The sequence below is a fragment of the Sapajus apella genome, unplaced genomic scaffold (assembly GCF_009761245.1).
Source record: "Sapajus apella isolate SASKATOON/1434 unplaced genomic scaffold, GSC_monkey_1.0 scaffold36, whole genome shotgun sequence".
Taxonomy (NCBI): domain Eukaryota; kingdom Metazoa; phylum Chordata; class Mammalia; order Primates; family Cebidae; genus Sapajus; species Sapajus apella.
This window is the reverse complement of record NW_022436976.1, coordinates 35,254,400-35,276,933: the sequence shown is the minus strand read 5'-3', so window position 1 is coordinate 35,276,933 and position 22,534 is coordinate 35,254,400. Positions and strand designations below refer to the sequence as shown.

The following is a 22,534-nucleotide window of genomic DNA, read 5'->3' as shown; positions in this document are numbered from 1 at the left end:
AGGCAGGCGGATCACCTGAGGTCAGGAGTTTGAGACCAGCCTGGCCAACAAGGTGAAACCCTGTCTCTACCAAAATCCTCCTGGCTGAAGTAAGAAGATCATTTGAGCCCAGGTGGTCGAGGCTGCAGTGAGCCAACATCATGCCACTGCACTCCAGCCTGGGTGAGAGGGTGAGACCCTGACACATACATACCCCCGCCCCCAAAATAAAACCCAAAGCTTCTAAAAACCTTCTGCATAGCAAAAGAATGAGAGAAAATACATCCAGCAAAGGATTAATATCCAGAATCTACAAAAAACTCAAACAAATCAGCCTGGGGAAAAACAAAACAAAATAAAACAAATAATCCCATTAAAAAGTAGGCAAACAACACGAACAGACATTTTTTCAAAATAAGATATACAAGTGACCAACAAACATGAAAAAATGCTCAATATCACTAATCATCAGGGAAATGCAAATTAAAACCATGAGATACCACTTTACCCCAGTCAGAATGGCCATTATTAAAAAGTAAAAAAGATGTTGACACAAATGCAGTAAAAAGGAACTCTTATACACTGTTGGTGGGAATGTAAATTAGTACAACCTCTATGAAAAACAGTATTAATATTTCTCTAAGAACTAATAATAGATCTACGATTGGATCCAGCAATCCCACTATTGAGTACCCAAAGGAAAGGAAGTCATTATATCAAAAAGATACCTGCATGCATATGTTTACTGCAGCACAATTCACAACAGCAAAGATAAGGAATCAACCTAAGTACCCATTAACTGATGGGTGGATAAAGAAAATGTGGTATGTACACACACACACACACACACACACACGCACACGGTATGTGTATATACATACATGGTATATATGTATGATATGTATATATGGTAGATATATGGTATGTGTATATATAATATATAGTATATATATATATATATGGTGTATGTGTATATAATGGAATACAACTCATCTATAAAAAAGAATAAGGTCTTCTGCAACAACTTGCATGAAACTGGAGGTCATTATGTTCTCACATACAAGTGGAGGCTAAGCTATGGTTGTGCAGGGGCCTATAGAAGGTATAACACTGAAGGCTCAGAAGGGGGAAAGTAGGAGGGAAGTTAGGAATGAAAAATTACTTATTGGGTAAAATGTACAGTATTGGAAAGATAGGTATACTAAAAACCCAGATTTTACCACTATACAATTCATGGATGTAACAAAAAACCACTTGTACCCCTAAATCTATTGAAATTTAAAAATAAAATTGGTCAGGCACAGTGGCTTATCCACTCATCCCAGCACTTTGGGAGGCTGAGATGGACAGACTGCTTGAGCTCAGGAATTTGAGACCAGCCTTGGCAACACGGTAAGATCCCACCTCTTAAAAAAAAAAAAACAGGAAAGAAAAAAAAACTTAGCCGGATGTGGTGGTGCACATCTGTATTCACAGATACTTGGGAGGCTGAAGTGAGAGGACTGCTTGAGCCTAGCAGGTTGAGGCTGCAGTGAGTTGAGACTGTGCCACTGCACTCTAGCCTGGGCACCAGAGCAAGACCCCTGTCTCGAAAATAAAATAAAATAAAATAATAAAATAGAAAACCAGTTTTTAAGAATAGCAACTGACACATTTAAATGTGTACAGGTCTGCTTCAAGAACTAACAGTTAATACATAACTTTCCTAATAGCCACATAATAAAATTTGTTGCTGAGACTGTAAATTATTTGAGAGCTACTCAGAGACTCCAATAGCTCATTTATTACTGGGACTGGGCAATGTAATTTCTTAGATTTGATGTCTGGCAATCAAGGCTTTTTTATTTTCCCATAACCTTGCCTCATTCCTTCCTTAGCTGAAGTGTGCAGAAAAGCATTTGCTGAAAAGGACTTTCTTGGTGCTGATCATGTGCTGAGGGGAAACAAAGCGCATGAAAGCAATCTAGGATTCTTAAATTGTAGCTACAGACTGAGTTAGCCAACAGTAGATAAACTGTCAAGCAGCTTTTAAAAAGTCTTTATAGTTAACTCTATTTTGAATAATACAAAACTATCTATCACTCTTCTATTACCCTAATGCTATTAAGTACAGAGACAAGCACATGCTTGAGGAAAGGTATCAAATCTATTCTTTAATGAATTAACTGAACACATCAGAAACAGGATTCCACCTTACTCCCCAATTCCAGACTAATAGAAACTTTCTGTTTTTTTGGTGGTACATTTGGCAGATTAGAACATTAAGACTGTTGGGCTTTAAAACGTCTCTTAGCATCTATGTAGACTGACAGGCAAACACTGTAAAATATGTCAGAGGAAACAAATTACTTACGTGGTTTTATATCACGAAACATGCTCCTTTTATAATTTCTCTGACTGTTTTACTATTAGTATTTACAGAACAGGAAAAATGTGCTACCAATTTTAATGGCATAGGTGATAGGATTTAGTAAAAAGTCTGCTGAAATATCATGAATATAAAAATTATTAATGAGAACAGTTAAGGAAACAAATCTTTTCGGACCTTTTTAGTTTCAGGCAAGAAGAAAAGCAAAATACATGATGGTATATACATATTTAAGATATTTCACTTTATAAATATTTATTTATTTATTTATTTATTCAGATATGGGTCTTGCTCTGTTGCCCAGGCTGGAGTGCATCGGTGCAATCTCAGCTCATTGCAACCTCCATCTCCCAGACTCAAGCAATTCTCATGTGTCAGCCTCCCAAGCAGCTAGGACTATAGGCATGTTCCACCATGCCCAGCTAATTTTTGTATTTTTAGTAGAGACAGGGTTTCACCATGTTGGCCAGGCTGGTCTTGAACTCTTGACTTTAAGTGATCCACCTGCCTCAGCCTCCCAAAGCACTGGGATTACAGGTATGAGCCACCACGCTCAGCCCAAATATCTTATTTTTAGAATAAGGTATTTATCTTTAGAATTTGTTTCATTAGATTACTTATGTTTTGTATCAACATAAAAACTGTATGTCCTAAAATACAAGCATAAGCAGCTATTGGGAGCAACTATTTGCATATAACTATACATGAGTACACTGGTGGGGTGGGGGGATGGGTTAGAGAATGGGGAGAGATTCAGCAACAGTTCACAAACAGGCAAAGATTTGGAATTAACTGCAAACTTCATCTTGAGACAGTGATGATTCTTTTAATTCTGTGACTCTCGTAATCAAGATACCTAGAATATTCAAAGCACAGAGTAATTGAGAGAAGACCATGCACTAGATCTCCTTGTAAGAAAGATCTAGTGCATGAGAAATATAGGATTTGATACAAACTTAAAATGGTATTCTTTTAGAATGGCTTGTGTGATATTGTGCTGGCCTAGAGCCAGAACCTGAGCAACACTATTTTATAAAATGCAAAACTGTTTTTTAAATAAGTTGAAATGGCTGCCCCATTCTCCTCATAATAACTACTGTTCTTGGCCGCTGTAAATAGAACTGCTAGTTTGTTCTGCAAAACTATGTAAAGCTGCTTACCTTTTCTTATCAGTAACTGCTAAAATCTGTGACTTCTATCACCACCCAGAGGATGTGTAAACAAATGTATATCTTGACTTCTGTAAACCACTGAGGTAACAAACAGAATGACAAAAGTCCCCTAGACCTAGGAATGTCCGGAGACCCCCGCCCTTGTCTCTGCCCAGGAGGTGAATCACAGAATCCCCAAGCCCTTGGAATGTCCGAAACCTTTTCATCTCCATCCCCGCCCCTCATCCCCACTCCCAAGGTGGTTTTTCGGGTATAAAAAGTCGTGGCACCCTCCTTTTGACACCACAGGTTGGAGAGACGTGAGTCCTCTGTGGTCGCCGGCATAATAAATGACCCTGCAATCTGGCATACTTTTGTCTTGGTGATAACTTTCTACGCTCCGGTCAAATACAACACTTGCCAATAATATTACCTTTGTATCCTCTAACAACAGTTTTCATGGACTATTTATTGACAGCTGTATCTGAGTTAAATGCATATTTCCTGAATAGCATTAATTAGATTAGTACAGAGGCAAATGGGCTCTTTTAAAAAACAAATGCTTTGATTCAAATATAATGTATGTGCAATCACATAGTTATAACTGTAGTACTAGGCAGGCATGTGGGAAGTATCCAAATTAGAGTAAAAAAAGGCTCGTATATTGGTAATTTTAAATTATCTCAAAGAACACCGTTAAAAGGATTATCTATTTTGGCCAGGTGTGGTGGCTCACACCTGTAATACCACAACTTTGGGAGGCTAAGGCAGGTGGATCACCTGAGGTCAGGAGTTCAAGACCAGACTGACAAACAAGGTGAAATCCAGTCTCTACTAAAAATACAAAAATTAGCCAGGCGTAGTGACAGGTGCCTGTAGTCCCAGCTACTTGGGAGGCTGAGACAGGAGAACTGCTTGAACCTGGGACGTGGAGGTTGTAGTGAGCTGAGATCGCGTTACTGCACTCCAGCCTGGGTGATAGAGCGAGTCTCTGTCTAAAAAAAAAAAAAAAAAAAAGGATAATCTATGTTAAAAAAAAAGAATGTTGAATGTATTATAAATAGTTAAGCCATCAACTACACAGAGACTGGCTTGTTCTCAATCGTAAGAGGCCATCACCTTTTATCCATTCCCCCTTTCCTTTCCTTTCAGTACTATTAAGAAACTATTCACAAGTGTACCCTTGGACAATGCTGAGCAGTAATTATGACTTGCTGACAAAGAGATATGAACAATTACTGAGCCCATTTTGAAACCCTACACTAATAAAGTCATTAGATGCTGCCCTTGCCATGATCCCTCTAAAAGCTTCTGAAGTTACAAGAACACACGGCATTGTTTGCAGGGACAATTGCTGCTGGCAGAACGCAAACCTTGAGTTAAACCATGCTGCAAATTGATCTTGACATTCTGTTAAGACCGCCACTAAAAATCAAAAGCAGAAGAGAAAAGGAGAAAATGAGTGGGTAGGATGTAATCATGGAACAGGAGGGGTTCCTCCTCACCTTCTCTCCTCCCTCTTCACAAAACAAACCAGGAAGAAAATGACAAACTCTCCTGGTGTTTTGGAATCTTCATTTTAAAGCATTAATTAAGCTCTTGACCTGGGATGTTTAGGATGGCAATACACTTCCTTTAAAAGTACTGGAAGGAAAATGTTGCACAAAGGGAATAAAGAAGTTTGGGGAAAATTATATTGAAATCTGGCATGATGGCTCTCCTGAAATCTTAGTACCCTGACCACAACATGTTCATCTGTTTTATCAGCTACCTCTGCAGAATCCATATTTGTATCTAGGGTAGTAGGTGGAAATTAATACTCCTGTGTCTCCCATGCAGACCTCACACCTCGGCTATATTTGCTGGATCAAATGGAAGTGTAGGGTTAGAGTAACATGGTCAGCTAGGCTTCAGCCAGGCATGAACCACTGAGTAGTTTGGAATTAAGGTAAGCCACTGTGAATATGGCTAATTACTGAGATGGAAAGTACATGTGAAGACAGCTTACTGATAATAAGTGGTTTAAGTCAATTAACTCTTACCAAAGATTAAGTAATGTGGAAAACTATCACTTGAATATTAAGCCTAACAAGTACCTGTCAGCACAGCAGTGGAAATTTGCAGTGACCTGAAATACCACACCCAGGGGCATTAAGTTCAAAAGCTAATATTGACAGGCAACAGAATTCTGTCTGTGAATATTGGTATTAAATGTGTGTGCAAAATTTAATACAATGCTATGTATATGTTACATGCAACTTCTGTAACCAAAGCACTATTGGCAACTCCTGGGGAACTGATTACAGCTACTCTGAATACTGCTTAGAAATAGTGTGTAATGCCTGATTTAACACTTAGTAGCATGTACACTGATGTGCAAAACATTTTCATCTCAGGTACTTACATAAGCAATTCATTCTCCAGCACTCACAGCTAGCTGATACCCAGTTGGCACTATTCTGGTCAAATTCAGTGTTTGATTCTAAGTGTTCTAGAATTAGATAATCTAAACCAGCACCTATATTTGCTTTGTGGACCCTCCCAGGCAGAAGAAGAGATATGCACTAACTCACTTATTGCTGGTTAATACTAGTGGTTCATTGTGTCACATATGTGACGTGGCTTTCCTTGATGAAGCAATTTCAGCTAAGAATCCATAGCTCAGCCTGGAGGGCACAGCCTTTATAGAGGGAAACAGATTAATACTTACTGTACTAGTGCTTTACATAGTACTATTTATGGTTAATTCCAATGGTGCCTATAAAGAACATGCCTGAATGTGCCTGAATGTTTGGTATCTTTCACCGTGTAGCCAGTCTAGCACTCCAGGCCTGGGGGCATGTTTAATCAATGCTCCCACCATTGTAGATGGTTCAGTACCATCCCAGAATGGCCCAATTTGGGAGGCCAATTGCTTCTGGAGTATCATAGAGACTTGGGGAAGTCTGGGGAGCATGCGGCATGATATTCTAGGATCCTACAATGCCAGCAGAAGACAAAGTATCCAATGTGAACATTTTTAGTTCATTCTGTAAGGAGAATGAAGGCTTTGGTACCATTAGTAGCTATAGGGGAAGATCACACAATTAGAGGGATGTAGCTACACTTCCAATGTTCTTGCCATTACCCATCTAGTTCTTTCTTATTAATTATTTTTCTATAATCCATTAGAGATTTATTATAGCACTCATTAAAAGTCAGTATAACAACACTCAATACAAGTTAGTATAGATATACTTAATAGCACTCAATACAAGTTAGTATAGATATATTATGGGAGCATACAGAATATGCATTTTAACCCTGACTGAGGCAAGAGAAGGAGGCAAGGCTTCCTGGAAGTGATACCTGTCCTGAATTTTAAGAAATTATTCTTTCACAGCTAAGCACTCATTCATTAAAAATACATTTTACTAACAATATTTTTATTGTATTAGTTAAATCTATGATGGTTTCCTACATGTTACATATCCAAAAGAATATCTAATCCCTGCTTCACATCCTGGTTGTAGACATATGCCAATGCTAGGATGAATCATTAACAAAACAACTTCTTTGAATATGTCCATGCTGGCTGGTTGACTTTAATCCTCAACCTGGTTCAGACTATACAGGATTATGTTAGCTGGCCAGCTCCCTGTATTCTTTCTCTCCTTAATTATTTCAACCACTGACCCTTTGATCCCCATACTTAATTATGAGATTTTAAACACCAATACCCTTTTGTAAAGAATAGCAAAATCTGCAACCCAGAAGACTAGGAATGCTACTACAGTAACACAAAAATCTCTAAATAAAGTTCTAACTTCATCTTTCTGTAAGTCATCTCTTTCAAGTCCCTTTTTGACTCCCTTGGGTACAGCAACTCACTACGAAGTTCATCTACACTCCTAAAGTACCTTGTATATACCTCATATTATATATTAGCTCTTATGTCTGTCTTGCCTACTAGACTATGAGTGTTTTGAGGGTGAGGGTTGTGTGTTGTTCCACCTTTCATTCTCAGATAACAGCACCATTCCGGGTTCATATTAAATATTTAATAAGTGTTTGCTCAGTGAACAAACATAAGAAACACTGTTGGTCCTCTGTATCTGTGGGTTCTGCATCTGTTGATTCAACTAGCCAAGTATCGAAAATATTCAGAAAAAAACTGTGTCTGTACTGAACATGTACACTTTTTTCTTGTCATTATTACTTAAACAATACAGTATGACAACTATTTACATAGCACTTACATTGTATTAGGTATTATAAGTAATCTAGAGACAACTTAAAGTAGATGAGAGGATGTGCATAGATTATATGTAAATACTATGCCATTTTCTATCAGGGACTTGAATATCTGTGGATTTTGGTATCTGCAGGAGGTCCTGGAACCAATCATAAATACGAAGTGATTTGCAGGATCTTCTTGTTACTATTACCTATCTGTTTTTAGCTCTTTATTTTACAGGTATATCCTACTATTCTATCAGAATCACTGGTCAACCAATATTTAAGAAATTAGAACAGGGCACGGTATCACACACCTGTAGTCCCAGCTACTTGGAAGGCTGAGATAGGAGGATTGCTTGAGGCTAGGAGTTTCAGGCTGCAGTGCAGTATGATTATGCACTCCAGCCAGGGCAACATAACGAAATCCTATCTCTTAAAAAAAAGAAATTATGCCTTTAGCACTTCTCAAGACTACCAAGGGCTTCCTGCCACTGCTTTAAGAAAGAATGGCTCTGAAATCCGACTAGACATGGTGGCCAAGAAGATTGTACAGTATTTTCGGAGGAAAAAAACCTCCTATTTAGATATGCAATATTGAAATTATAAGCAGCATTTTTAGATGAAATTAAATGCATACATTTATTTGCTAAATGCTTATTGGATTTCTTTTTGCTAGAACTTTAAAAAGTGCCTTGTTTACTAAAACCAATAAAACGAATAACACCTTCCAGATCACAATTTAGTAGGAGAGATAACAGACAATAATCATTGCAGTTAAAGTTTCATGTCTCAGTTCATATTTGGCATGTTTCAAGATCAACCTAAAAATTATTCCAACGTATTTTATACGCAGTGGGCTGGGAAATCTAAGTATTCAACTAAGAAAGGAAGTTATCAGAATCATTTAAGAGCACTAAAACTCCAAATCATCAACATCACAGGGGTTATGACATTCTATAGAAATGTTTCTTTTTTTATTCCAATTTGTTAGAGAAATTAGGAAATTTAATTTATAATAGCAAGTGATACTCATATTCTGGTGACCAATGCATTCACTTAGTTTAATACTCTTCACTTAACTCTTACACACATGAGAGATTCATATTAAATTGTGATTGGAGAACTAATGTCTCTACAGGCTTAATCAGAGTAATCCTTAAGCAAAAGTATATTTGCTTGGCAAGTCTCTTCCCATTTTGGATATCAACATCCACAGCTATAACATCAGGTGATAGTCCTAGTAAACCACTAAGAAAACATCCAAATAGCTTACAGGTCCAGGACTCTAAATTTTTATGACCAGTCTGAACTAGGTTAACCAGATATGGGACCAGGGAAGCTATTAACTAGGAATTTATTTCCAAACTTACGTCTATCATAAAGAATTCACAGTTAAAAGTAAGCTCACAACAACAATCTTACTTGTGATGCCTAGAAATCTCTTCTGTATTTCCATATATTAATATGTCCCCATTTCAGCTTGCAAATGATGGCATAACACCTTTTGATATGTAGTCTATGGATCAACAAATATTAGTGCAAGCAGTCATCTACTGAATTGAGAGTAAAAGCTTGAGGTTTTGTTACTCAAAGTTAGAAGCATCTAATGAGTGATGCAATCAGTTTTCATGATAAACACCTCTGGATAAATGTGTTGTAAAAATCCGAGATAGATAATACAGTAGAAAACACAATTAGACAATTTTATTTAGATGAATCTATGATATGATCGGTGGCAAGAAAATTGTGGTTAAACTAAAACCTTTTTTTGAGCGATAAACCAGCCTAATTAATTATCTTACAGTTTCACATGTCAAAGTCAATCCCCTTTTGGGGAATGTCATTCTAATGAATTTTCACCTTGTGTTTATAAAATGTGTATTTTCCAATTTGTCTTAACAGGAATAACAATGGATCAAAAGTAGCTATGTAATTTTGTTACTTTATTTATTTTTGTATTGCTTTTTAATTTTTTAATATTTTTTAAAAAACTTTTATGTTTGTTACATAGGTAAATTGGTATCATGGGTGTTTGTTGTACAGATTATTTCATCAACCAGGTATTAAACCCAGTACCCAATAATTATATTTTGTTACTTTAATATAGAGAAATATAATATCTTTTAAATTTGTAATATGGACAGAACTATTAATAGATTTTGAATAAGGATGGCAAGTATCTTAAATTCTAGAAATCATGCCATTCCTCTATTTCCCCATTTGTGGTTTCTATAAATGTTCATTAAATTGAATTCCTAGATGTTCATATTTTATCTTTAATATTACCTCTTACAAATTTTCATGACAGTTACTTAATTCAAAATGCAGATTGAAATATCCTACCATACTTAAGTCAGTCCTGCAGTTCATTGAGAAATAGCTCTAAAGCCTTAAACAAGACCTTTATTTAGTGTTTTTAAAAAAAGTGTCATAAGGAGTTAATAGGACACAGCTGTACTAGCTCTTTCTAATAAGCAGCTTCTGTCGCTTTGGTCACCACAGGTGTCTCTGTAACCTGCAAACTCTTATTACTAGTGTATCAAAGTTGTGCTACTTAACAGACTTCTTTAGTAAAACATAACAAAGCAATTACATGGCTGTTGATTGCCAGTCATAAAAAAAAAAGACCCTCAAACACCGTTTTTCAAAAGAAACTACACTGCAATTTTTTGTCATTGTAAAATAAAAGGAACTAAGGAATTAAATGGAGGATAGAACAAAATAACAGCAGGTAGCCCACTGAACTTAGCCTCTACAGATGGTTTAGAAATAGTGTTTCCTTCTCTATCAAGTTGTGGATAAAAGGAAAGGAGGAGATTCCTTACTGCCAGTGAATGGCAAAAGATTTAGCCAAGTCTCCAGTCTCTGTATTTTGCCTCGTGAAAGACCTTCGATGTGGCATTTTTATCTGTTTTTGGCACTGCTTTTTATCACCTTTAACTGAGTGTGAATAATAACCTGATTTAATTTAAACAAATACAGATGCTAAAGATTCTTTATTTATGTATAATGGGGAAGATTTCAGAAGCAAAACAAAGTCATCCCATGAAATTTCCTAACCATTTGCTTAAAGAAATGAGGTATTAGATTATGAAATTGCTTCAACATTCTTTTGGCTCATATTTAAGGAAAGAATCATCTTCTTTTCTGATTCAAATTAAATAAAACAAAGTCTAAATGATGACCAAAAACTCAGTGAGCCATAAAATAATAAAAAGGCAAATCAGACGATTTCAAATTCTATAAGTGTTTAAATTAGGTAACTATAATATGCTTGCCTTGAGATGAATTAATTTAATCTCCCTGTTCATAAGCCAGCAGCTTGTGATTATGATTGTGTTAACACACCCAAACTAGCATCATGGGATGCTATGGTCACATGTGTAATTAAACACAATGAAATATATTTCAGTTGGGAAACTTTCATAGGTAAAACATGAAGAATTGTTACTCACTTAGAGATATTATGATTAACAAACAAAGTAAACTCATCCTGACAACCAGGAAAGGAATTTTTTTTTCCTATTGAGAATATAGAGGTATTGCTGGCTGTGTGCAAAAGAATGTGTGCAATAAAGCGATTACATCAATTAGCATATGCTAGAGTTAAGCTATTACCAACTCCATTGGACTCGTGCAGAAAGTCCTGCCTTTTTCACTGAAGTTATTAAAAAATAAACTTACTACTAGGATCATATATTAGACTTGTTTTCCCTTTTCTGAACATCATTAAAAATATCAGTTTTCTCTAAAAGTTCAAAAACATATTAGAAATGTCTGTTGCACTGCAAAAATAAGATGAGAAATGTATTTTTGTTTTCAGGTTATTCTTGAATTTAAAAAGCTTTTATAAGTTAAAGTATATTTTCACAATTGCAAATAACTATAGTGTGTTAGCTGCAATGAGCAGCTTTTGTCTAATGAAATGCAATGGTAGAGAGTTTAACGCTGAGGATGAAAAATGTTTATGATGATGACAAACACAACGATGTCTCTCTTTTTTTTTTTCTTAAATAGAAGCCTAACTTATAACTTGCGAACAACAGTATTACCTTGCTCTGTTGGAGTCCTTTGTCAGATCCCAAGCCCAGGTTATAAAATTTTGACTCAGATAAGAAACAATGGATTCAGCACAAAGCATTTGTGAGCAGAACACGTTGGTTAATACACTTTCATCATGGTGGAGGTAGATAGCAAGAAGCTTTCTCTGAAAAGAGGAGAAAAATCTGATCAATTAAAATATCCACTAACGTAAGATTTCTTAAATTTTAGAGAGGCATAATTAGTCTAGATGAACAGCAAAGACAAAAATTAAATGCTATTCCCTAAAAGAGTACTTTACATTTTGGAGTTCCTAAAGCATCTAAAATATCAAAAAATGTTGCTTCCTTACACTTTAAAAAGGCCAGGATGATTATATCTAATTTTGCAGACTGTTATTACAGATTTCTGTTAACGTGCAAGCCTATCTCAAAAGAAGTTGTAAGAGAATTGTATTCTCCTTAAAGAAAATGAATTTACCATATTTTTCTTTTTATATGTAAGGAGAAACATTAACTTTGAACTGTTCAACAATATAGAGAAAAAATATTCATTAAAACAGAATGACAAAATTTGTCTTACATATTTTTTATGGTTTTAATCTGAACAATGGATAGTATCTTCTATTTGAAGGGAAAAGGTCTGAAATGAAGTTTTGTTTTTGTTCTACAGATAATTTTAAAGTCCTTAATGTATTCCCACATTAAGCCCTTATTTAACAGCATGTAACATCTAATTGCCATATGAAAAGATGGAAAAATATTCAGTTCATATGCATTCTTTCTAGTTTGTATTTCAGAAAATGTCCACTGTGGCCTTTCATATGAAAAATTATTCTTTCCCTTTCACCATAATAAAAGTTGCTTTCAAGAAATGACTTTTGGTCTCTTAAATGTGACCTCTGTTATAGCTGGATACTCAATACAATAATTAAAACTAAAAACTGAAATTGAACAAGATAATAAGTATAATAGAAATAATGGGTGTAAGTAGCCATATATGGCTTACAACATGTTAGCTTTACCAACAATGACTATAATGATTAAAGAGCTCAAATTGTTGACTAACTTCTTGGTAGTACCTCAAAGAAGAGCTGAGTTTAAGAATACTAAGACAATATACAAACCAATCTGTGAAATTCTGCCAAAAGAAAATTTCAAGGAAGCTAAGTATCTTTCCCTTCATGTTAAATAAGAATGTGATGACAGCAAATGAAAATTTGCTGTGTGGGATTCTGAACAAAAGAAGGATACTTACAGAAAAATATAAGGTTCATGCTGATGAAAGGCTAATGAAATCTGATGTTAGGAATTACCTTGATAAAGAATCCAAGTAATAGTAATTATCATTAAAATTATTTTCTTCAAAGGTAAATTTTATACTAGATGAGGGTAGCCACAGTTAGGTAGATTAAGATTCTAAAAGCATCTACTATGAATAGGAGACCCTGTTACTTTCACAACCACTATGTACCTTAATTTCCAGAATAAATCTTTAAAATAGCATCCTTAACCTCATTAGAATATGAGGAAACTGAGGTTTAGAAAACCAACTTGTCCCAAATTTCACAGCTAGTTAGTAGGTAATACAGTGAGGATTGGCTCCTAGATTGTCTAACTCCAAGTCCAAGTCTGTGTTTTTTCTCTGATACTACAGTGGTAGCAGGGAAGTCAACCACACTGTAGTCAAGGCTTGTGGGAGCACTCACGTAACATGAAGATGCCAGACTGCTTTGAACTGAGACTCAGAGACAGCTTGTAATGGGAATAAGGGCAGGACTCCTGGGTATAAGTAGCTCAGCTGATCCCACCCTGCTTCTATGTGTTAATTCATTTATTCATTCATTCAACAAGCATTTGTTGAAATACTCTTTGTGTCAGGCTCAGCAGGAAGCAGTGGCAATAAAATGGTGAACAAGAAAGACTCAGGGTTTCTTCATCTATGTTGATGTCTGCAAAGAACAGTATCAGGCTTCTAGGAGGTTTGTAATCAGACACATTCTTAGAAAGATACTTATCTAGTAAATTCCTACTCATCCTATAAGGCTCAAAACAAATGCCTCTATGAAACCTTCCTTGATTCCATCAGGCAGAGTTAAGAGCTTCCTTTCCTGGGCCTCTATCTCTTTCCATTAGTATTGTAATTGTTTACCAGTTTCCCCTCTAGATTAACTTTCTCAAGGGAGAGGATGAGGTCTCTTTAAGTCTTCTTTGCATCTTTAAACTAGCATGGGTCCCAGCCTGTTCGATGAAAGAAACAACACTGATATAAGCCACAGTTCCTTGGCAAAAAAGATACCCAATAGCAGTGGCAATGCAAAATCAGTTTTAACAAGTGAATCAAGAATTCTGCTGCTTTGGGGAAAGTAACGGGAACCTGGCACCATTAACAAATTCAGAGCTCCTCTTCTTAGGAGTTCTCTAACTGAATAGACAGAGGGATGTCAACCTCTCATTCAGCTTGATCGTATCTCAGCAACTACATTTAATGAGACACTGGGAACAAGAGAGCTGTCCACTTTAAAATCAGCATATTTCTAACTAAACAATGGCAATGGCTAAATCTTTAAAATGCCTGTTTCTCTCAAGAACACTGCAATGGAACATTTAGACTTTGGGAAAGAGATTAGTGATTTACATTGCTATCTTACTGATTTAATTTAAATGCTCTTCCAAACTAAACACACATGTGCCGAAGAGGCTACTAAGAAACCCAACATGCAGAGTTCCCTATAAGTGCACCCGACAGTGTTGACTGAAACTAAACTTGGAAATCCAGGGCACTAATGCACAATATCAAGCAATAAAACAGCATCTCTTTGGCAATATTTAATTTAAAAAAGAAGAAAGAGGCAGGCGAAGATCAGGCACTGTCTGTTTTGGAGGATCAACCATTCTGCATTTCAAAGCATTGGTCCCTGCAATATCCAGGTTACTGTGCTAGAATCTCGACTATTATATCGCAGTTGTGAGAGGGAGGGCAAAGATGTGTTTACTCAGTGATTAGGCCCTTAGAATAAGCCTCTAGCTCCTAGAGAGACAGCTCACCACTTATTCATTTGGGCCAATTCACAAAGCCTAGGAAGATTAAACATCCATGCTGAGAAGACAAGCGAATGCAGACGGTGAAAAAGAAATAAAAATTCTTTAAAAACTCTGAGATGACTTCATTATTTTTCCACAAGGAAACTTTAGGAAAGTGTTTAGTTAGAGAAAAACCCACATTGACCTCTCTCTAAACCCTTAATCTTTCCTTTGTGGTGGCACTGCTTTGTGGTAAGCGACTGGCTCGACTCGCCCCTCTTTTCACCAGAAGCTGAGAGAAAAAAGACTCTGGAGAAACAGTTTTCGTTCCAGGGACATAAACCCCTGACACTGTTAAACATGAGATGCCAGGAAAACACACTTAAAAAAATTCCCACTTTAAGCTCTAGACTGAATGTGAGAAAGGAGATGATAAAAAGAGTATCATAAGAGAATCTTCAGGCTGTGGGTACTACCACAGTAGCTTTCAACAAGAAAACTAGTAACTTTTAAATAAACTTTTCTCTGACATAAGATTTCAACAAAACGTTTTCTGCTGCTTTTATGACAATAAATAAGCAAAATATAAAGACTCTTAATAGTATGGAAGTGCTACTAAATTTGGGCTATATAAATCTGATTATGTTATAGTCACAGACAAATGGACTCCAGACTCAAATTTATGATTATCTTACTGAACTCAATTAAGTACAGGCCAAAAGAGTGAGAACTGTGTTCAGTATATCAACCAATTTGGAAGAGATGAAATGACAAAGTAATCAGAAAACTGCTTTCATGAAGAAAAGCAGTACCACAGAAAACACGTAAGAAAATGCTTTGATTTCCATTACTATAACCAGTTTTTCCTTTGGCCCATTAATAATTTAGTTCAATAACATTTAAGGAGTACCTGTGTGTTAGGCATTGAGACTATAAAGAGGAACAAAACAGTTTCCTTACCCTCAAAAAGTTGTGGGAAAGAATGTGGGGAGGCAAATGTCTAATTGTAGTAACATTTAACAAATGATAACATTGGGGCATTAAAAAGAATATATTTTATTTGTCCTTTTTAATTTGGCAGAGAGGGTCTAAGTCTGGTGGACCACGAAGGCAAACAACCCAGCCACACCATCCTGACTCCCTCTCTGTAATCTAAGTTTTAGTAACACAGTGCAAAAGGAAGTCTCCAAGCTTTAAAGTAACAGAGAGCTCTGTTCTAAATCCAGTTCTGCCACTTAGCAGCTGTGTGACCATGGGGCAAATGGGTTGCTGTAAGCATTGTGGATAAAGTAAATTAAGTGCCTATTTATAACGCCTGGCCCATAGTAGGTGCTGAATGAAAGGTAGCTGTTAGGATGAAGATTCCTGAACTATCCATGCAAAATAAAGGGTTTTGAAAGCAATTTCAAGAGAAATAATGGTCATGAAAATGTATTAAAGATTAAGCAGCTCCTTCATTTTTCCTACTGGCAATAGTCTCTGGGATGTTTATTGTGTCTTTGCGTTTGGTACCTCACTAATCTTCATATTCAAATCCAGAAGCTAAGGTAGTAAGTTGATACTGAAGAAATGCCCAGCTGACAGCAACCAATGTCAGTTGGCCTTGAGCTACAGTAGCTATTGTATTTAGACTCTTAGTGTCACAGTACCATAGAATATTAGAGCTGGAAGAAATGCACTGTGTTTCAAAATAAGCCAGGCAGAGAGCACAAACAGTACTAAGGAAATATTTGCTGATGAACTAAAAAGGAAGGGTTGCTTTTTGAGTACCAGAACATCTATAATCTGCATGTTCAATGCTTTCAAAGTTGATATGACAATTTCTAGGAATGGTACAATGTAGTTCATAGTGATTTTCAGTGTAAAAATTATAGCATAAAATAATTACCTTTGTGTAAATTGGATCTGACGTGCTTTCTCTCCTTCCCATTTCTATTCTCCTTTTCCCTCATTATTATCATCACCATAGTAATCAGAATCATTATCACTATGACTTTTTAAGTTTGGAGATGGCTCATTGATACAAACAATGGATACAATGATACAATAAACACCCATTTATTCTTCACCTATATTTACCAATTATTAGCATTTTGCCATATTTGCTTTATCATTCTTTTAATATTTCTTTCCATGAAACATTTGAATGTTGGCAGATACCATGACACTTCCACTCTAAATAAATCTGCCTTCTGAGAATAATACATTCCCTTGTGTAATCATATTTATATCACACCTAAGACATTTAATATTGTTACAATATCATCTAATATAGAGTTCATATTCAAGTTTCCCCCAAGTACTCTCACATGTCCTTTGTAGCTGTTTTTATTGTTTTAAATCCAGCATCTAATTTGGATCACTTCAGTACTTGCCAACTTCTACAATGCTATTCTTGTATATGGATGTTCACAGGTACAGCCCAGCATACAACCATTACTCAAGATAAGTGCAACGTGAGAACAGAAGCAGGACAGTAGGAAGCCACACTATCTGGGTTCAAATTCCTGCTTTGCCATTGCCCAGCTATGTGACCTTGGAAAAGTCACTATACTTTTTTGTGCTTGGGTGGCATACAGTTCTGAAGGTTACGAGTCTGTTAGAACTGTCCTAGATGGGAGTTGCGAGGAAGTAAGGCTGGCAAATCAGTAGTAATGAGTTGTAATAGAGGCAGTCCTGGGGTCTAGGTATGAACATCATCAGATTGGCTGCTTCTTTATGAAGATGATACTTAAAAAAATTTTTTTAAAATAGAGATGGGGGTCTCACTATGTTGCCCAAGCTGGTCTCTAACTCCTGGGCTCAAGTGTTTCTCCTGCCCTGGCCTCCCAAAGTGCTAGCATTACCCATCCGGCCTGCGAAGGTGATACTTGAGCTGAATTTTAAAAGCAGGATGTCAACGCTGTAAGTGGAAACAAACAACCACAATAAAAGCAGGACACAGTAATTGACTTCTCTGTGACTGAAGCTGAATTTTATTTTTGAGACAGTTTGCTCTGTCGCGCAGGCTGGTGGTGTGATCTCAGTGCACTGCAAACTCTGCCTCCCAGGTTCAAGTGATTCTCCTGCCTCAGCCTCCTGAGTAGCTGAGATTGCAGGCACCTGCCACCACGCCCGGCTGATTTTTGTGTTTTTAGTAGAGATGGGGTTTCACCATGTTGGCCAGGCTGGTCTCAAACTCCTGACCTCAGGTGATCTGCCTGCTTTGGCCTCCCAAAGTGCTAGGATTACAGGCATGAGCTACCATGCCTAGCCTGAAGCTGAATTTTAAATATAGTGAGAGTGAGGATAAGAAGAGTAAAAATGATAAAAAACAAAAAGTTTGGGAAAGGCCCAGCAACGTCAATGGCCCCATCTGTTCAAAGAACTCCAAGCTAGTTATTTTTAAAGAGTAAAGAACCAGAGCACAGGTTGTATTGTGAAAAGAACCATGACACTTCGCCATGTTTGGGTCCTGAATATGATTTCAAAGACCAACAGTTAACAACCAAATTGGAGAGATTCCAAAAAAAAAAAAAAAAAAAAAAAAAGTCAGCTACCGAAGATGAGGAGATGCCTGGATGGTGTCTTTTTCCTCTCACTTTCTGAAGCACATGTTGGGATGGCATTCTGAAATTTTGAGGACACAGATATCTTTGAATCTTGTATGGGGAGCACTGTCATATGGAAGTCAGAAAGCTTTAAAAAAAAAAAAAAAAAGCCTTTGGCCAGGCGTGGTGCCTTACACCTGTAATCCTACATTTTGGGAGGCCGAGGCAGGTGGATCACCTGAGGTCAGGAGTTCAAGACCAGCCTGGCCAACATGGCAAAAACCCATCTCTACTAAAAATACAAAAAATTAGGCGGGTGTGGTGGCACATGCCTGTAGTCCCAGCTACTCAGGAGGCTAAGGCAGGAGAATTGCTTGAACCCAGGAGGCAGAGGTTGCAGTGAGCCGAGATTGCGCCACTACACTCCAGCCTGGGCAATGCAGCGATACTCTGTCTGAAAGAAAAGTGTAAAGTAAAATCAAACTCTCAAAATAAGCTGATAGATGGTCCTTGGGTATAGATCTTTATCAGTTTTCATTGCTTAGACTGTAATATTCAGGCAATGCAATATATTTGAAGAAGGCCACCATGTGGCTAAAGTTTGTATGAATAAGAAAATGAGAAGATGAAGTGATTGGCTCTCACAACAAATTAGAGAGGCAGGCATGCTCTTTGGGGAGGCTGGAAGAGGGACTGTGTAGGCAAGGAAGTAGGCAGTGTTAGGCCAATCACAGATCTTATCTCATTGGTTTTCCAGGTAAACATTTAGACACAGTACTAAAGACTTTGGTATAATAGCCTCTTAAAAGTGCAGGAAGGATTTTTCTGATCCTCTACTATTCTCTGTGGAGAGGGATAACACAACTCCCAGTCAGCAACAGGCCAGTTAAACAAGCAGGACAACCAGCGTGCCAATGTCAAGTGTACTCCTTTCCCCCACGTTTAGGCCACTGAGGAACAGAACAAGAACCCATAGCCTACTTATATCTATTTCCACATTCCAAGAGGTGGCAGAACTATAGCAGTAAAGAAGATAGTTATTTTTCATTAAAAATATATCAATGCATTCTTACTGAAAACTGTAAGATTACAATGATTTATAGGTGCATATGTTCAGTAGCTTTTTAATACCATCAAATATTGTCTGGAAAACAGATTTCTAAGTAGAATATTATATATTATAAAAACAAGCTGTGTTTAAGCATATAGAGCTGTGTTAACTCTTAAGCACTCATTTAATATGCATGGCAGAGACTTGTTAGTTGTCCCATAATATTTTTCATTTCTTATTTTTTTAGTTAGATAATGGCTAAAATACAGGCTGTATTTCTTAGCCTCCCTTTTAATCAAGCGTGGCTCCATAACTAAGTTCTGGTCAACTTTTAAGCAGAAGTGCTAGTTAGAATTTATCTTGCAACATGATATAACCTGAATAATAAAATAACAAGATAGAAGGAATAGCAAACTAACATGTATGCCAGATCATATATATTCAAGGCCCAACAAGATAGTTGAAGTCACAGCAAGTGGTTGGTCCAGACTTTAAAAAAAATTTTTATCATCTCCATACCTTACATTTAAAAAGTAAGAGCATTTAATAAATAGTGGTGATTTTCAGGTTTGGAATTATGTGGTATCATTTTCTACTTAAACTGCATCTATATTTTCATTCTCTTATAACAAATGTATTATTTGTATAATTAAAAGATATTTTTCTAAAAAATATATATATTAGCACTCTAGGTCTTATTTCACACATGTGCAGGATGTTGTCCCAGCTGTCATACAAAATTACTATAAAAGACACTGTCCTGCCTTTAAGGAATTTAAGTGAAAAAAAATAACACAGACAAGATGAGCAGACTGAGCATATTTTCCAAAGCACAAAGAAGTTTGTTTGCCTGGTTTTCTGGATATTGTGTGGTGAGCTAGAAACTTACCAACTACAGCTGTGGCTTCAAATTTGGGTGGAACTTATTTTTCTTAAAAGACAATGATCAATAATGGCATTTAGATTTCTTTCAACATGAAGCAGTAGAAATAGCATGACTTTAAAATGGGCTGATTTTTTAAAATAAACATAATAAAACTTGCTAACTAACAGCACTGTTAAAAGTGAACTACTAATTTTAGTGGTAGAAATGCTCATGGGGTTCTCAAAATTCCCTTCTGGAACTGTTACTAGAACTAGTTCATAACTGAATGAGAAAATCAGTTTTGTTATTTTACAAACATTTTTCAAATTTGTCCAACACTGCTTAATGGCACCATCTATCTTATCCACAGTGCTGGGTGCATTTATGGGTAACATCCCATTTAAGTCTCGAAACAACCTGTATAAAGTAGATAATATCATCATCATTTTTTCTCCATATTAGACATAGTCTCATTAGTTGTTTGGGGGTCATTACAGAGCTACTAAGTGGGAAATCAGAAATTGAGTACTGATTCCTTTAATTTATGTATAATATTTGGAAGAAACGCTGGAGTGAAGTCAGATCTTTGGAGCTGTAATGAAATTACTAATATCAAAGCTCAGATTCCCAAAGGGATGCTTGGGAAAGGAACCATCTTACATATGGGAGATAAGCCCTGCTACTTTGATTTTTAGTTACTATCAATGTCTAATGATTCTCTAGGGTACTTTTGGTGGTGTAGAAAAAGAGAATTCGGGACAGCAGGCATGAGAGGTGGGGAGGCTCCAAGGAAAAAAAAGAATAATCTTCCCCCCACCGCCTGAGATAGGGTCTTGTTCTATTGCCCAGGCTGGAGTGCAGTGGCACAAACATGGCTCACTACAGGTTGGACCTTCTGGACTCAAGTAATCCTCCTGATTCAGCCTCTTGAGTATCTGGGACCACAGGCACACACCATCACACCTGGCTGGTTTTTTTTTTTTTTTTTTTGTAGAGATGGCACCATGTTGCTCATTCTGGTCTAGAATTCCTGGGCTCAAACAATCCTGCCACCTTGGCCCCTCGAAGTATTGGGATTACAGGTGTAAGCCACCATGTGCAGGCTAAAAGCAGATTTCAAATGCCAGCTAATGCAAGGGAATCACAGGCCCCTTCATGCCTTGACCCCCATTGATTTTATCAGCATAATGCTTAGCAATGTCTGCATTGTTTTCCTCCACTAATACCAAACTGGTTGTAGTTCCCTCACTTTAATCTTCCATTGCCTTTACTTTTGTTCTTCCTTCAGCTTAAAATTCTGTTATTTGCCTAAGTATTTCTCATCATTTAAAATTCAAGTCAGAGTTACTTCCTCTAGAAATCTTCTCCCTGGGCTGGGTGCTCATGCCTATAATTCCAGCACTCTGGGAGGCTGAGGCAGGTGGATCACCTGAGATCAGGAGTTCAAGACCAGCCTGGCCAACATGGTGAAACCCCATCTCTACTAAAAACACAAAAATTAGCAGGGCAAGGTGGCACGCACCAGTAGTCCCAGCTACTCAGGAGGTTGAGAAGGAGAATTGCTTGAACACAGGAGGCAGAGTTTGCAGTGAGTGAGATCACGTCACTGCACTCCAAACTGGGTGACAGAGTGAGACTTCATCTCAAAAAAAAAGAAAGAAACTAAATCTTCCCCCTGAACTTCTAAGGTAGTTGAAGGTACCTCTTCTCTTTGCTTCTATAGCATATTATACCATATGGATCTGTTTATAGTGTTTTATTTTCCTTGTTAGACTGAGCAAAAGCAGGAAACCTCTATTTCTCAGATCCTTAGAGGACATGTGACAAACATTTATAGCCCTCAACTGGATGAGTGTCCTTCATAGATAAGGGCAAGGAAAGAAGTCATAAAACAGATCAGTATATTATCAGAAGTCAAAACTTGGTCACAAGATACTTAAAAGAAACATAAAAACTTAGAACTGCTTTACCAACGTTGGAGGCTCTGCTTGGTACAGTATTGTAAATTCCTCAAGAAAAAAGGCAAAAAGAACTAGGAGCACTCTCACCACCAAGTGCTCTCAAATGAAATCAGTTTGAAGCAGTTTTCATTAAGATGGATTGAATGTGGCATCGTGAGAAACACTTTATCAAATGTAGTGTTTTACTTAGTGATTAACTATATACCAGTTGATGAAGCTCCCCAAATCCTTTGTAATCCCACCACTCCAATAAACATTTAATGAGTATATAAGTTCAAAAAGCCTAGCAGAGGATTTAAACCTTCAATCTTGTTTTTATTTACTCTTGGAACTCAATTTCTCACTTC

General features: G+C 36.9%; 1 protein-coding gene across 2 annotated transcripts in view; it reads right to left on the bottom strand.

The window, feature by feature from the left end:
• FAF1 (Fas associated factor 1) overlaps positions 1 to 22,534 on the bottom strand; it is a 527,910-nt gene that overhangs the window by 115,610 nt on the left and 389,766 nt on the right. For both annotated transcript variants that reach the window (XM_032297137.1, XM_032297138.1), the window contains exon 13: positions 11,769 to 11,923. In XM_032297137.1, coding sequence (XP_032153028.1) covers positions 11,769 to 11,923 — 155 coding nt within the window. The remainder of the gene's footprint in view (positions 1 to 11,768; positions 11,924 to 22,534) is intronic.